Consider the following 15,645-nt stretch of genomic DNA (forward strand, 5'->3'; position numbering starts at 1 on the left):
TAAGATTTTCTTCTTATTCTAAAAATTCTTAATACCTTTCAAGTGGATTTTCACTGTACAATTGTACGCTAGATTGTACGTATATTTAATTTAGGTATTGCATTTTGAGTGAGCAAATTATCTTAGCGACATTTCAGGACAACCGGCGTTTATAATTTTGTGATAAATTTAAGTACAAACGAATGACGTCCTTATTGATATTTTAAAATATACGTAAATGCCATGATGCAAAGAGTTGAAAATTGCTCGCATATACTAGAAGGTATCCAAAATGGTTAGCAGTCAACTTCAATGCAATGAATTTTAGTACATACAAAGTAGCAATGTACCAATGCATTCACCAAAATTTTATTAGTTTGACTTTTGGTGTGATAAGAGATTGACGTAATCGAAAAACATTGTGAATGAAAACATATAGAATCAAGTTAAAATTGGTATGAAAAGTGGGAATTTATTAATAAAGTGTTACGAGAGAAGTGTATGCGAATCACAGGCCTTGTTATTTTTATATATGGTTCATTGAGAGTTTCAACGTTCCATATACAAACAAAAGAATACCAATTCTTACCTTCAAATTGTATCGCAAAGAATTTGAATCAGACGAATGTTCTACTGCTCGAATCAGACAAATATATAACATTTTGATTATACATATGCCGCAAAACGTATGCAGAAATATTTTGGTGATGAAATTTGATTTACCATTCTAATTTTAATAATATATTGAAAAAAGTGTATCAAAACGAAACTTCAAATATTAGTTCACTGTGTCAGTGTTTTTTGTAGTGTTATTGTTGTTGGTGTCTATGAAAATTATTGGCACAGTTAACATTCAACCATCTAAATTAAAATCTATTTGTTAGATATAAGAGTGACTTTTGAACAACTATCATATAAAAAAAGGAAAGAAAAAAAAAAAAACAATAGCAAAGAAACTGACTTTGACTAAGTCGCAAAATTTATACAAATAAGTATTTTTAACTTGACAATTGCAAAGCACGTTCATTTATTGCCACCGGAAAAATAGAGTGAAAACATTTTATTTATCATATTCTCAAGGTATGTTTTATTTTTATAAATATTTCAAAATATTATATTATCAAGTTTTCATTCTGATTTTACTTATAAAATGGGTTATATCGTCTTTTTCAATACCACTATTTTTTAAATTCGTAATCAACTTACACAATTCACAGTTCTCACTTTAGCTTACACTAGGCCACACCACATTCATTTTACATGATTCTAAACCATATATCACTGATCCGATTATAATGACCATTCAAAAATTATAATTTATTATTATTTATATTTCAAAAGTTTGTTTGAAAAAATATAGAACATTTGTATTAACAAAAATACTAAGTCTCAGTTGATGGAAAAAGCTATAGCCTTCATGTTATAAACATTTTCTTTCAAAGTTTTCGAAAGTGATTTAAGTTTGATTTTAGTGATAAAGACAGAAATTTAATTTCGAGCAGACATATAAACACCACTCTAAAATAATGAATTCTATTTTTTAAATATTATTATCAAAATTAAATGCACTATAAATAGGTTTGCAGGTTTTGTCATTTAGCAGAAATGACCAAAACATCATTTTCAATTTTCGGCCCTTTCAATTCGTATTAAATAATACATAAATTTTCTTTGATTAACAGTTCCGGCTATGTTCCAAGTTGAATAAAAAAATACAAAGCAAAAGTGTCGTTGAAATTATGAATATTGTCTGATTTCAATATGTATTCATAAAAAACGATGTACAAATAGATATTAATGGCCAAATTAACAGAACGAAGTCATATATGAGTGTGGCTGTGGTTTGTTGTGGATATTGTTGTCATTTAATAAATGCGCAATTTGACAGTATCGTATAAAATCTACTTCATATAATTCTTTTTACAATTAACACACTTTTTGGAAGCAACCATTCGTTAGCTTATACATATCATATATAAAACTATTAAACACTTCACATTTTATATGCGAGAAAAAACATATATTTATCATGCTGACAGTATTAAAGCGATAGCATGGATTTTAACCGTCTCCATAAAATGCTTTTATAAATGGTTGAATATATAGTACAAAATTTCCACTAACAAATTTTTTGATGGTGTAAATGTACAAATTGACTTTCAAGGGAAACTATTATCTAACTCAATTTTGTTTTATTACAAGCCCATTTAATAGAAAACGAAAAACCTTTTGTTTGTTGCACGAAAATATCATTTTCAAATTAATTTGAAATGCGCTAATACATTCAATTCCTTATTTCAATAGCTTATGAGGAATTCAAAAGTTATCATGGATAATAGTAGTAGTCAATTGTTATATGATTGCAAAAACGCAAGCAAAATATGAATGTACTGTGCATAATTGTATAAATTATGTGGGGAAAATTTGAATAATACACCAAAAAGCACTAGCTTTATAGCTGATTACAATTTCTTGAGAAAGGTCTTCACGAATGATATATATATATAGTGTGTGTGTGTGTGTGTGTGTGTGTTGGTTGTTCGCTTTAAGTATTTGTTCGTATTTTGGACTTACTGCAAATACTGATTCATACTGTTACGTTTCGATTTCTTGACAGTGTCTTATGTATTTGTTGCCTAGACATTTACTTTAATAATGTTTTCAATACATTGGAATTTTTGCTGTTTTTCTCATTTCAAGTCTTTTCCTCCAGCATTAAAAAAAATAACAAAAAATATGAATAGTATGTGTAAACGCATGAAAAAAATCTATCCATACGTTCATACAGTATGTAATCTATACATACACAAATGTATCGATTTTTTCCAAGCTACAAATGTAAAAGGGAAATAAAATAAAAAAGCAAATACGAATACGAACAAATGCAATGTCACCGTATTAAACTATAACATATTTGTTCAGTGTAAAAAGGAGTCGCCACTGTACATAGCAGAGTTTAAGCTGTCAAAACAAGCAATGCGTGCTCAGAAGTTTATTTTAAATGTTTTCAGGAGCCCTAATGTCTACGTTCATTTCAATGGTAAAAAAAATACATTCCGTTAATATAGAATACGGTGGTATTGCACAAATTGATATTCAAAAATTAGTGCTGATGTAACCATATCGCATTAAATTCCACAACTGATTAAGTTAGGATAAAAACCCGACTTGAAATAAAAATCTATAAAAGCTATTTATGCGATTGTATATACAATCTACATAAAAAAATTGTTTCACTTTTATAAATTTTAATTTCAAGTCGGGTTTTTATTCTAGCTCATTCAAATGTCCATATTTCAAATTTAAAATAAAACAAAGAATTTCTGCAATTCTTTAAATATTTTTCTATTAACAAAGTTCAAATCATTAACTTTTAGTTTGAGTTGAGAATTTAGTTTGAATAATAAATTCAAACAAGAAAAGTATCTATAAAAATTCAAGTATAAATGAATTAATTCGACTATAACTGACTAACTTGGTTTTTGATTAGTTTTCATACAAATTTTCATTAAGAAGATTACGTACACAAATTATTTACGGAGTAAACTTAAAGGATTTAATCGACAATTTTATTAAAGAAAAAAGAAAATCTAGTCTTTGGTCGATAGTGGAATGAGCTAGGTTATGAAAAATTTATCACAACTGAGATTAAGTTTTTTAAGACAAAATCATCTTGAAATAGGAAGAGGTATAGTCGAATTAAGTAAGAATGTTAAGCGATGTAAGAATGAAAGAATCACTGAAATTTCATGTGTTTGATTCATGAATTTTTCATAAACTCCCTTATTCTGACAGTATCTCTAGAATCTCCTGAAACTATTCAATTAAAATCTTCGTGTGCTTCAAGAACTTTGAACTTTGGAGCTATGATAATAGTGAAAAATTCCGGTATTAAAAGCAACAATTTTTTTCTTAGCCGGAAGGATAAATGAAAAAAAGTAATATAGAGATTGGTAGTACATTTTCTGGAGAATTTTCAAACATCACTTAAATTTAATTTTTTTTTACAAATATTTATAAAGTAAAACAACGATTTTTTCATATTCGTTATTTATTTTACTAATTGCAACCTCAGATACACCGTAATAAAATTCCAAATATATTTCTTGAGCGCCTGAATAAAAAGCGCCTGTATTTTACGCGAACAACAAAAATGCGTCTTTTGAGGTCTCCAAAAAAATATTTTGTGAAAATTTCTCCTTTATGACCCAATTTTTAAATATGAGCACTTTTTTAATTGTATATATTAGTGTTATAGAAAGTCATTTTGCATCTTTCATCACTGAGATATTGCATTTTTCTTGTTTGTTTGTTGTGGCACAATTTTATTCAAACATATTTTAATGATGTAGAGAAATATATATTTTTACCGAGTATATTTTAAAAAAATCTCCAAAACACAAATAATACATGTTTCCAAGTAATAATACATTCCACCTGTGAGTTTTAGAATCGAAGAAGATTTATAAATAACCAAAGATGTCTTGGGAAATGTTCTATGTTTTTTTATTTTTCAAATATATTTTTCTGTAAAGTATCTCGTAGACAAAGTAGCATCTATATTTATAAAGAATTCAATTCATTTTAATCGAATGTAAAACAAGATTTATTCGATATAAATTACTTTTATTTTTAAACATTTCGAATTATTGTTGATATTGGTATTTTATAAAATACCAAAACTATAATTTCTGTCATTTTTTTGCTTGAAAATATGGTTGTTTACGAAGAAACTAGGATTTATATCGAGAAAGTGACTCATTACTACTATTGTCGTTAATCGTGATTTTAATCATAACAACATGATCTTCGAAATTTTCACGCAACTCCCAATAATTAATAAAACTGGTAAATGGTTTTCAAATGGTAAATTTATATGTATTATTGAAAAACATGTATATTTGATGGAATAACAATATTTAACTGTTGCATTTTCTTACACTTGAAGTGTTTTAATCACTTTTAGAGATGTTCATGTGTATGTTTTTTTTTTTTGCTCTAACGATATATCAAAAATGTCACCATCTTCTGTTACAATTTGTTATGTGAACAAATATAAAATTGCATTTCATTTTTTTCTTTTTATTTATGGTCTTTTGGTTTTAAAACTACATCACTGCGAAACAAAAATATTGTCCAACTTATCTGTCTTCAAATGATATTACGACTACTACTTGATATACACTACTTGCGTTTTATTCAATACATTATGGGTCAAATTAAATTGAAATCTAAACGGAAATATGAAATGTCCATTTGGATGAAATTCGGTGCTGAAACTGCTAATGACATCACTGTCCGCACTGTCCAATTAAATAATGCATCACTTCGATAATCAACGTACAAAAAACCAGAAACAAACGAATAAAAAAAAGATGCCCCAATTCGAGGGCGGTTATGTGTCCTTAAGTAATGGACCGAATTCTGTTTACAATTCGACAACAGAACCAACTGGGCCAGTTACAGTGCTCGAAACAGTTAAGCGTGTTATTGGCAGTGCTATTGGGAATTCCAATTTGCAAGATGAAATACAAACTCCGCCACGGGGCGGACGAGCAATTATAATAAATAAACGGTAAGTAAGACATGTATAAATCGTTCTGAAAGTCGGATATCAAACAGAATAAATAAAATACGCAGGCTAAACTCATAAATTGTCTGTAATTCATGTTCTCTTATAATGTCATTCATTCGATTTTTTCTCTTCCATTTGCATATCTTCCATTGATCACTTAAATGATATTACGTGTGGTTATGCAGTATAGAATCTCTCACCTTATATAGGAACTCGCATATTTAAAATATGACATTGCATTACAATTATGATATTTAAAATGTGGTCTTCCATTCAATAAAATAGACGAAACAGTCGACATTGAATGCCACCCGTCGAAATGAGATTATCTTCAAACATGTATAATTTGTGAAGAGCTTAAATATTTAACACAATGTTACAAAGTGTTATTCTCCAACAAGTAATCCGAAAGGCTGAAGTTGGTGTTGAAGGCAAACAAATGTAATAAAATATTAGTTGTAAGACATTTATTAGGTAACTAAATTAGTTTTGAAATCAATTCTAGTTAATATGAGAATGAATGAGGACTTGAAACTTGAGTGCAATATTAATTCTACACTTTTTGTCTTTCATAGAATTTGACACCTAACCTTCGTATTTGTTATAATCGGCTTCATATACAAGAGTTAACTGATCTTATTACTCACCATCACAGAGCATATACTAAGCATAGATATATATCCTGGATATTTTGTCAGTATCCGATATTCATTGGAGCCAGACTTTAAAATAGAGTGAAAACAATAGAAGTTATTGTTATAGTGATTGTAGTAATGTAAATGGTTTTTAGACCTATAACAATCATTTCTATTGTTTTCGCTCCATTATAATGTCTGGCTGCGATAAATATCAGATACTCACAAAATATCCCGAATATATATCTATGCTCAGTATATGCTCTGCACCATCAGTAACATTTTTGTATACAATGGACATTGAATCCAGAGTTCGTTCGTTCGTAGAAAATTAAATCTTCGGACTGTTCGTACGATTCGGATTGTTTGGACTGTTCGATATATTTACTACACACAAAATATCTAGAAAATTTGTTCATTTCGAGTTGAAATTTTTCTTTGGGTTGAAATGAAACAAACAGCAATTCGAATTGAGTCAAAGTCTTTGCTGTAAACAATGCAATCAAAAATCAAACATATTTTACACTTGAAAGAAGGTAGGTTGTGCACCGGCTATGCCGTGTACCGAGCACAACTTATGGAATACACCATAAACAGTCTATAGATGGTCCGAATTCCGATCACCGAAAAGGTACCGAACTCCGATCCGATCCGAGCCGAACCGGTCGGAGACCGGTCGGCGCCGGAGTCGAAAAATCGCCTCCGTTGCGAACACTGATAGATACTGTGCGGGGGGACGCAACAGTATAGCCTATATATATAATACAGTGAGGCGTCAGTAGACCACATTTATTTCTGAAGAATAATATCTACTTGTATCACATTGAATTTGATTTCTATTGTATTTTTTTTTTTAAATAATTCCTGATGAAATAATTTTGTAGTATTTAATCCTAGAAATTTATACTTAATTAGAATTTTAGAAATTAATACCAGAAATTATTTCATCTCTATTATTATAATTGTTATTTCTTATCTTTTAAAAAACAAATTGTTGAGAGTTAAAAGTAAGTAAGATGAAGTTTTCTGCACTGTGAATTACGAAATGCATTTATTACATATCTTTTGCTGTAAATTTTAATTCACGAGAAAACTAATTATGACATTAGTATTGCGATACAATTATTTTCGAAACACTTTTCATACAAAAATTTGAACTTTTGTATACGATGTATGCATATATGATATAGTTTGAAGATATTTCAATGCAAATTCGAGCCAAAAATCCAAACTTATGTATGAGAGGTAAACACAAAACACAAACCATAATCACATAACGTGTCCCATAGCGTACTCGATTAACGAATATCATCTTATATTTGAAAAGTTATCAGCTGTTGCGTAGATCTTGGGTAATTTATTTCCACTGGAAACGATTGACTAGCAAATGATATCACACTCAAAAAAACTGGTTTTTCATGATATTTGAATTCATGTTTTTCTTTTTAATTTAAACTCGGTCGGGAGTTTTTTGGTACAAGAGTTTCTTGGTCGTTTTTTTGCGAGACGATGAAATGTGAATGCATTTTCCATTCAAAAATGTAAAAAAACCAAAAATATGGATTTCTTATGAGAGAGATATGCCTCACCATGGCATTTCATCTAGTTTTCATTGACGACCTCATATTAAATTTCGTATTGACGACCTCATATTTGGATATTCAAAATGCCGGCGAGGTCGAATTTTTTTTTCAATCATCTCATTCAACTCTACCTGAAGTCTCCTTAAGTATACCGCAATTCAAAAAAAGTATACCTCGAAGTTGAAAAAAATATTCATGGGTCAATATTTCTGTATATTCAACTTGCCGCTAGGCTTCACTAACACGGAAACTATTTTTAGCCTCCACGTTTTATAGTCCTAATCAAGTCTACCTAAAGTTTACCTTTAGAATAATATATTTTTACCTTGCTCTTTTCTAAATTTATCCATTTTTTATATGTAGCTTCAAATTAATAGTTCACCTTAAAGTGATATATATGAATATCTAAACTGAGGAAAAACGCTACACTAGCGATGATATATTTTTGAGTTAGACTTAAGGTATCAAATGTTAAGATCCGTAAGAATTTCTTGGAATTTCATTTTGGTGTATATGAGCAGCTCAAAACGATGAGCTCCCATTATTCCGGAAAATGCGGTACTTGATTTTATAAGGCTTAATCCCAAAAATTTATTCAACGTTGTAATTACTCTTGTAATTCAAATGATTCGGGGCTTAAATTTTCCTTTGAAATCATTTTTAGTCGGGAAAAACCCCCAAGAGTGGAGTGGGAGTGCCCCCAAAGACGGGATTAAGGTGGATTGCAGAAGGACGGTTTTAGGGTTAATTCGAAGAAAAGTGCCGCTGAGAGCCATCGATTATTGTTGGAAACTTATGGTTCCAAGCATACTCCATCGATTTCAACCTGTGAGTATTGGATTCGACGCTTTAAAAGTGGTGATTTAGACGTGGAAGACAAAGATCGCCCAGGTCAGCCAAAAAAATTTGACGATGCGGATTTGCAAGCATTATTGGTTGAAAACTCAGCCTGTATGCAAAAAGAACTTGCATTAGAGTTGAATGTCTCTCAATCAACCATTTCTGAACGTTTGCATGCAATGGGAATGATTCGAAAGTTGGGAAAATGGGTAACACAGCAACTGACTGGAAATCAACTCAAAGCACGAATCACAGCATGCAAAAAACATTTTAAAGAATACAAAAAACATAGTGTTTTTAGTCGAATTGTTACTGGCGATGAAAAGTGGGTCTATTACGATAACCCCAAACGTAAAGCAGCGTATGTTGATACAGGCCAACCAGGACCGTCGCAGCCAAAAGGAGACATTCATTGCCAGAAGGTCATGCTATGCATATGGTGGGATCAGAAAGGTATCGTGTATTATGAGCTGCTAAAACAAGGCGAAACGGTTACAGCTGATCGCTATCGACAACAATTAAACAAATTGGCGCATGCATTGAACGAAAAACGGCCGCTAGTAGCGAGAAAACACCACAAGGTTTTGTTTCACGATGATAATGCTAAGCCATATCGAGCACACATCGTCAAACAAAAGATAGAGGCGTTCGGTTGGGATCGGCTTGATCACCCCCCGTACTCTCCAGACCTTGCTCCTTCTGACTACCACTTGTTTCTATCGATGCAAATGGGCTTGTCCGAGATATCGTTTTGAAATGCTGAAGGAGTGCGAAATTGGATCGATGACTGGATAGCTTCAAAAGATGAGGCATTCTTCCAACGTGGAATCGACAAGCTACCAAGAAGATGGGCGGAAGTCAAAGCTAACGATGGGCAATACATTGGTTAATGTACTCATTCATTTTGCTTTGAAATAAATGTTTCTTTGAACACAAAAATCCTAGGGGGATTCCGCGCATATTTATAAATATACATATATGTACCAAAATTTAACTTCATTCTTAAAATCTGATTAAAACTCAAATATCTCAAAGTATTCAATTATATCTCACATTATCTCAAAGTATTGGTGGATCTTCAGGATCATTCAGATCGCTCCCAGTTCTGGAAGTGGACCCTCAGGATGGGCCAGGGCATTGTCAAACCATAGTCTGGTCCATCCTGACGATCCACCAAAACCCGCTTCCAGAACTGGGAGCAGTTTTGATGATCCTGAGGATCCACTAAAGCCCACTTCCAGAACAACTTTTAGATGAGAATATCTCACAATATCCCCCAAAAATATAAAGTTCCGTTCATATCTCTCGATATCTCTTGAATTCGTTGAAATCTCCTGAATTTGTTCATATTTCTATATATTTAAAAGCGCGCTTACCCCCTAGCAAAAGTCCTTTAAAATTAATCGATACACCCAATAGATCATCTTATACTTATGTATAGCTAGTACATAATAATGTCGAAAGAGAGTCAATTTAAGAGTGTGAATTCTAATATGACATTTTTTCATACAAACTCTCAAATCCAACTTTTATAAAAGTAACTATAGTTATGCCACTGAACGCCTGAAAATAGCATAAATCTGAGTACATATAATGCACAAAATACTGAGTAATATTTATATTACTTGAAACATATTCAAACATAAACCATTTAATAATAATAATGATAATAAGCCACATTCAGATCGCTATTTCAATAGGTTGATAATTTTACTCATTTTATTTGGTTTAGAAAAATTGAAAAAAAATCATATCATAAAATATATATCATAAATATACACACTGACAAAACTAAGGTTATGATTTTGACAATACCGTGTTGTAAATGCTTACATTCCAACGAATGTTGTGAAGTAGCCAACAATTGTTGTCATTGTGAAGCATTTACAACACGGTGTTGTCAAAATCATAACCTTAGTTCTGTCAGTGTAGGGTCTCTCAAATAAGTTTGCAACTACCAGAGAGTGCGAGTTGGCGGTTGGTTATTTTTACAAATCGATAAAAAACCTCAAAAATAGGTTCGAATATCTAGTCTTTTATGGTTGCATTATATTCTGGGGTCTTCCTCTACAAGATAGAATAAATTTTAGGTCGATTAAAATGCAAGTTAGGGGGCCATGGAAAATGATCATTTTTTTTTGCTTCTATCGTGTTCCTCAAGTCTGTCTCTACAAGATAATGACACCCCGTATAAATGATATAGAATGCTTTGATAAGAATCGAACAATTTTCATTGTGTAAGCTAATAAATTGAATGTGAAAATTAAATGCTGTTTGAAGTCATCTCATTGACTAAAAAAATCTTCATTCACCATTTTTTATTTTCTTTTATTTCGTTTTTTTATGTTCCTTTATTTAGTATTTGAGAAAGAAGAGCGTCTAGTAACTACGATATTTTGAGTATAAGCATGAGCATCTTCTATGAAACCATATGTGATATTAATACTTGTCACTTGTTATTATCGCTCTTCTTTTAGCAAATCACAAATCAACACATTTACGAATTAAAACTTTCGAATGAATTAACTAACCTGTTGAAACAGATCAGAATCAATTTCTGCCATCGTTAAAATTGAACATGTTATAATAATGTCGATTTGTATTTTTAGAGAAATGTAAAACAGTAAAACCTCTCTATTATGGGAACTTCGAATATTGGGAAAAAATTGTACATCGAGACGTCCATACGAAATGACCTTCCAATAGCTAAAAAAAAACCTCCAAATATTGGGAAATCGGCGAATCTGAAGATTTTTTTTCTTGATTTCAGCATACATTTTTGTTCATAAAAACGAAATTAGTAGTGAAAAATTGAGAAATCAACATAACAATGCAAAGACTATCAACTATCATTTAAAATAAAGTGATTGTGCATGGTTTATATTCGTTCCAAAAGGCATAATCAGCATATATAACACTTTTATAGTACTTTAAACAATGGATTTGATTGTTCTCGAATTTTGTCAATCATTTTTTTTTTGTAAACTATGGGATTTATTGCATTTCGATTATTTTTTAAAAAGAATTTTGAACCATGGAAAATAGCTCTTATGCCGAATAAATTAATGCATTAGAGGGTTAAGCAAGTGCGACAAATCGTTGACCAAATTATAGTGTCGGGAAGAATGAAACTTAAAAAACTCTAAATAGTAAGAGGTTTTACTGTAATAATAAATAATACTCCGTACTGTATATTTAAAATCCGTAAAATCTTAGAACAAACATATTTAGATTATCGAGTTTTCTTCTTTGACGATTGATGATTTGATCTGTTTTAATATGCATGCAGTTTTGCGTTTTGTTACGAAATTTAAAACCATTTTTGCAGAGATCGTGAGCGTGTCATAGGAAAAGCACAAAATACAAAGATGCCATCAGCACCAACACATACTGCCGAAGAGGCACGACTTCTTGGGTAAGTTGGTTGTTTTCCTTAACATTTCCACTTCCTTAAATGAGTTATTCCAGCAATTACTTTATTTAATATTTGATATGTTTTACAAACAATTATTGTATGAACCATTTTTGAGTAAATTTCCAGTCACAGCATGAAGAGGATGACTTCACATTGACAAACATTTCATTTAGATATCACAAATTAACATAATGTATCCATATAATGTTTTATTTACGATATTAAATAGAAAACGGTGTCTCAATTAGAGTGTTAGAAATTTCCATTTGACCAATCTTTTTATTGTAAATGTTGATCATGATCAATCACAATTATACTACTGACACTCCTATTTGGACACCGATTATTACTGAATGAAGAAATTTATGAATGAGCAAAAACTACTAAAAACTAAATAATTTTAAAAACGACATGAAAAACGTGATTTTCCCAATTTTTCGCATTTCTTGAATAAAAAAGAAATTTGGTTAGAAGATTCTCTCCTCTGAGATGTTTCTTTCTCTGTAATTAGACAATGGTTATAAATAGACATTTTATCGAATGTTAACAATTTGAATAATTTGCATGAAGAAAAGAGTAACATCAGTACAGCATTGAAAGTAGTTATATTCAGTACAATATGATAAATTAGTGTAGAGCATGAAGTACGTATTTTTTTATAGTTTTCTATTTAGAATTTAAAATTGACGTCAAACCAAAAAAGCGTACGTCATGGATAAAATCATTCTAAAAACTTCATCGACAAATAGCTGATTTGAAAACGAATTTCAAGAAGAAGGGAGAAAATTCATATAGAACCACAAGTTTTTTTATTCATATTTCAAACTATAATTGTCATCAAAATCAGGTTATGAAAATGTGTTAAAGAAGACTTTGCGTTAATCAGTAAGCACTTCAAATGATTGCACTTTCAGATTTTACTGCCTTCGCAATATTTTGGTCCTAAATATTTGGATAACATCCAACTGGATTTGAAATATTCATTGTGTTCACCCATTTAATGATGTGAATTGTAAATTAACATAGGTACTTATGTCATCTATGAAACGTTCGAAATGTTGACGTGATGTTTTCAGTTGTATTGAAATACTTGTGAAGTTATTTAGCCTTTTTATTTCCACAATATATTAGCACCTAAGTGAGAAATGAAATTTATATGTATTTGGACTTGATATCAACGAATGAAATTAATATAATGAAACATTATATAAGACTTCTGGGGTAATATCGAAATTCGAAACATATTGACAACAGACTGGCATATTTACCTGAGAAATAAAATAAAGTAAACCATTAACAATTTCAGAAGTTACTAGGGGTAAAACGAATGAATGACAAAATTAACTAAATAGAAAATGGTAAATCAAAATGTCCCAAAAATGTTGTTAAAATTTGTTGACTGATAAAAGCTCGAATCTCTCGAATTTAGACGCCTACTTTTGTGTTTTAGATGTCCGAATTCGTTTTTTAATTTCACAATAATATGGACATTTTGATGTATACGATAATTTCATCGTCTGTCGCTATGCCTTGAAAATAACTGATATGACAGATATGATCCAAAAACGATTCCATTGAATATGAATTCAAAGGAAAATATTTGGTTGGATGGGCTGGGCTAACAATAAAAATGTAATCAAATAAAAGCTTTTATATTTCATGTCGATAGAATTCACTTTGCAAAATATTTCGTTTACAAAATATTTCGTTTTATTAAATGGATACGATACTTTAAGCTTTAATTTTGTCCGAAAATCTACACAAGATATTCATATCTTTTAGATTATTTTCGCAGTCTGAGAATCATAGAATATTTAGATTAATATATAATCTACATGTCAAGCTTTCGAAAATTGACAAACATGTATTCAATTTTTTTTATAACAAATATAGGTGTGGATAACAAATCATCAGAGAAATAATTCACTATTCAAAGTAAAATCATTAATTTGTCATGGTAAATATAGCATGATATTGTAGCCGAATGTTGTTGAATGAAGTTGCCCTTGGCAACGCGACATTGTGTCGACAACAATAAACACTCCCTACTATACATTACAGCTGGGGTATATATATATATTCCACCCCAAAATAATCTATTTATTCGCAAAATTTAAGTTTTGGTGACGTCATTCAGAAATAAACAAATATATAAATGTTTCACTAAATGCAAGTCTTTTAATTTAGCAACATAAATAAAAAGTGTTACAGCAAACGGCTGTTTGCGTGAGTGACGGAACAGCCCTATAGGGTTATATTTCATCACATTGACAACATTTTTTTTTATAAAATACGCAGAGCGACATTTATATCTATTATATCATTTTTGAAAAACGTAGTAAAACAAATCACAGCCATATTTTTTCCAATATACTTCAATTTTTTTAACACTCGAATGAAAGTATTTTTTCACTTAAAAAATGAAAAAAGAAAAATTGAGAGAGACAAAATTCAATCAACAAATGCATAAGAAAACAATACAATTTCCATTTCTATGTGTTTTATGAACAGATATTTTTTGACGAATCGCCCATCGCTTAAATAATGATAACGTTTAAAAATTCAAAGAGAAAGTAAACATTTATTTTGTTCATTATAATTGAGTTCACCGGTTAAAAAAAGATCACTACAAATATTATTTAGATCCATAGTAAAACTTTTTTCCTTCCTTATTTTCTTTTTTAACAGCAATATGCCAGTTGATCCGATGGACGATATAGAGTTGCGTTCGGTTCAGTTGCAATTCTCAAATGGAAGTGGTTCATTGGTAGGAAGTTGCGATATACAACGTGTGATTACTGATAAAGGAGAGGTTTTAGTGGCCGTCCAAGGCGATATTTCGAAACCGGCCATTTTAACTTACCATGATTTGGGATTAAACTGTAAATATTAGAAAGATTATTTGTTCTGTGTTATTGTTTAAATAACAAATAATAATATATGTAATATTTCAATCATAAATATTTTTGACAATATTATTGAAAAATTTTATAATTAGAAAACAATATCATATTATTTGTGTATTAGATGCAACAAGTTTTGCTGGATTTTTCAACTATCCTACGATGCGAACATTATTAGACAATTTTTGTGTGTATCATGTTACCGCTCCGGGGCAAGAAGAGGGTGCGCCCAGCCTACCTGAAGAGTGAGTAAAAGTCATAAAAGTTTTTTTAAATTAATAGAAGTTCAAATGATGCATTTTTTGCAAAATTTCAGTTACGTATACCCAACAATGGATGATTTGGCTGCCCAACTATTATTTGTTATGTCGCATTTTGGTCTAAAATTGATAATAGGCTTTGGTGTTGGAGCTGGCGCAAATATTTTGGCACGATTTGCACTGAACCACAGTGATAAAGTTGGTGCATTGTGCCTTATTAATTGTAGTTCAACGACAGCTGGTTGGATGGAATGGGGCTATCAAAGTTTCAATGCACGGTAATTATTAATACGAATTATGCAACAAAATTTATTCCAAATTCTTATTAACTAAGTTTAGAAGTTGATACCGCATTGTCGTTTCCGTTATTCTTGTCATTGTTGACTGATTTTTATAACAGTTTGAACAACAACAACAACAACAACAATCATTTATAGACCGATTGTACCTTTCGG

At 30.5% G+C, this 15,645-nt stretch overlaps 1 protein-coding gene across 3 annotated transcripts; it reads left to right on the forward strand.

Annotated features, from left to right (window-relative positions):
• The first annotated feature begins 348 nt into the window (after window positions 1-348).
• Window positions 349-15,487, forward strand: LOC116339165 (protein NDRG3). Of its 3 annotated transcripts, XM_031764875.1 has the most exons (7): window positions 349-683; window positions 864-1,059; window positions 5,334-5,554; window positions 11,941-12,027; window positions 14,716-14,909; window positions 15,055-15,175; window positions 15,247-15,487. In XM_031764875.1, the coding sequence occupies exons 3-7, from the start codon at window positions 5,355-5,357 to the stop codon at window positions 15,470-15,472; spliced, it is 828 nt and encodes a 275-aa protein (XP_031620735.1). In that variant the 5' UTR covers window positions 349-683; window positions 864-1,059; window positions 5,334-5,354; the 3' UTR covers window positions 15,473-15,487. The 3 variants fall into 3 exon arrangements, with proteins under 3 accessions (XP_031620735.1, XP_031620733.1, XP_031620736.1); XM_031764873.1 differs by having other exon boundaries at window positions 349-1,059; XM_031764876.1 differs by lacking the exon at window positions 11,941-12,027 and having other exon boundaries at window positions 349-1,059.
• The last annotated feature ends 158 nt before the right edge of the window (window positions 15,488-15,645 follow it).

Source organism: Contarinia nasturtii, unplaced genomic scaffold, assembly GCF_009176525.2.
Source record: "Contarinia nasturtii isolate CC-2019 unplaced genomic scaffold, AAFC_CNas_1.1 Cnas_scaffold_493, whole genome shotgun sequence".
NCBI classification, from domain to species: Eukaryota; Metazoa; Arthropoda; class Insecta; order Diptera; family Cecidomyiidae; genus Contarinia; species Contarinia nasturtii.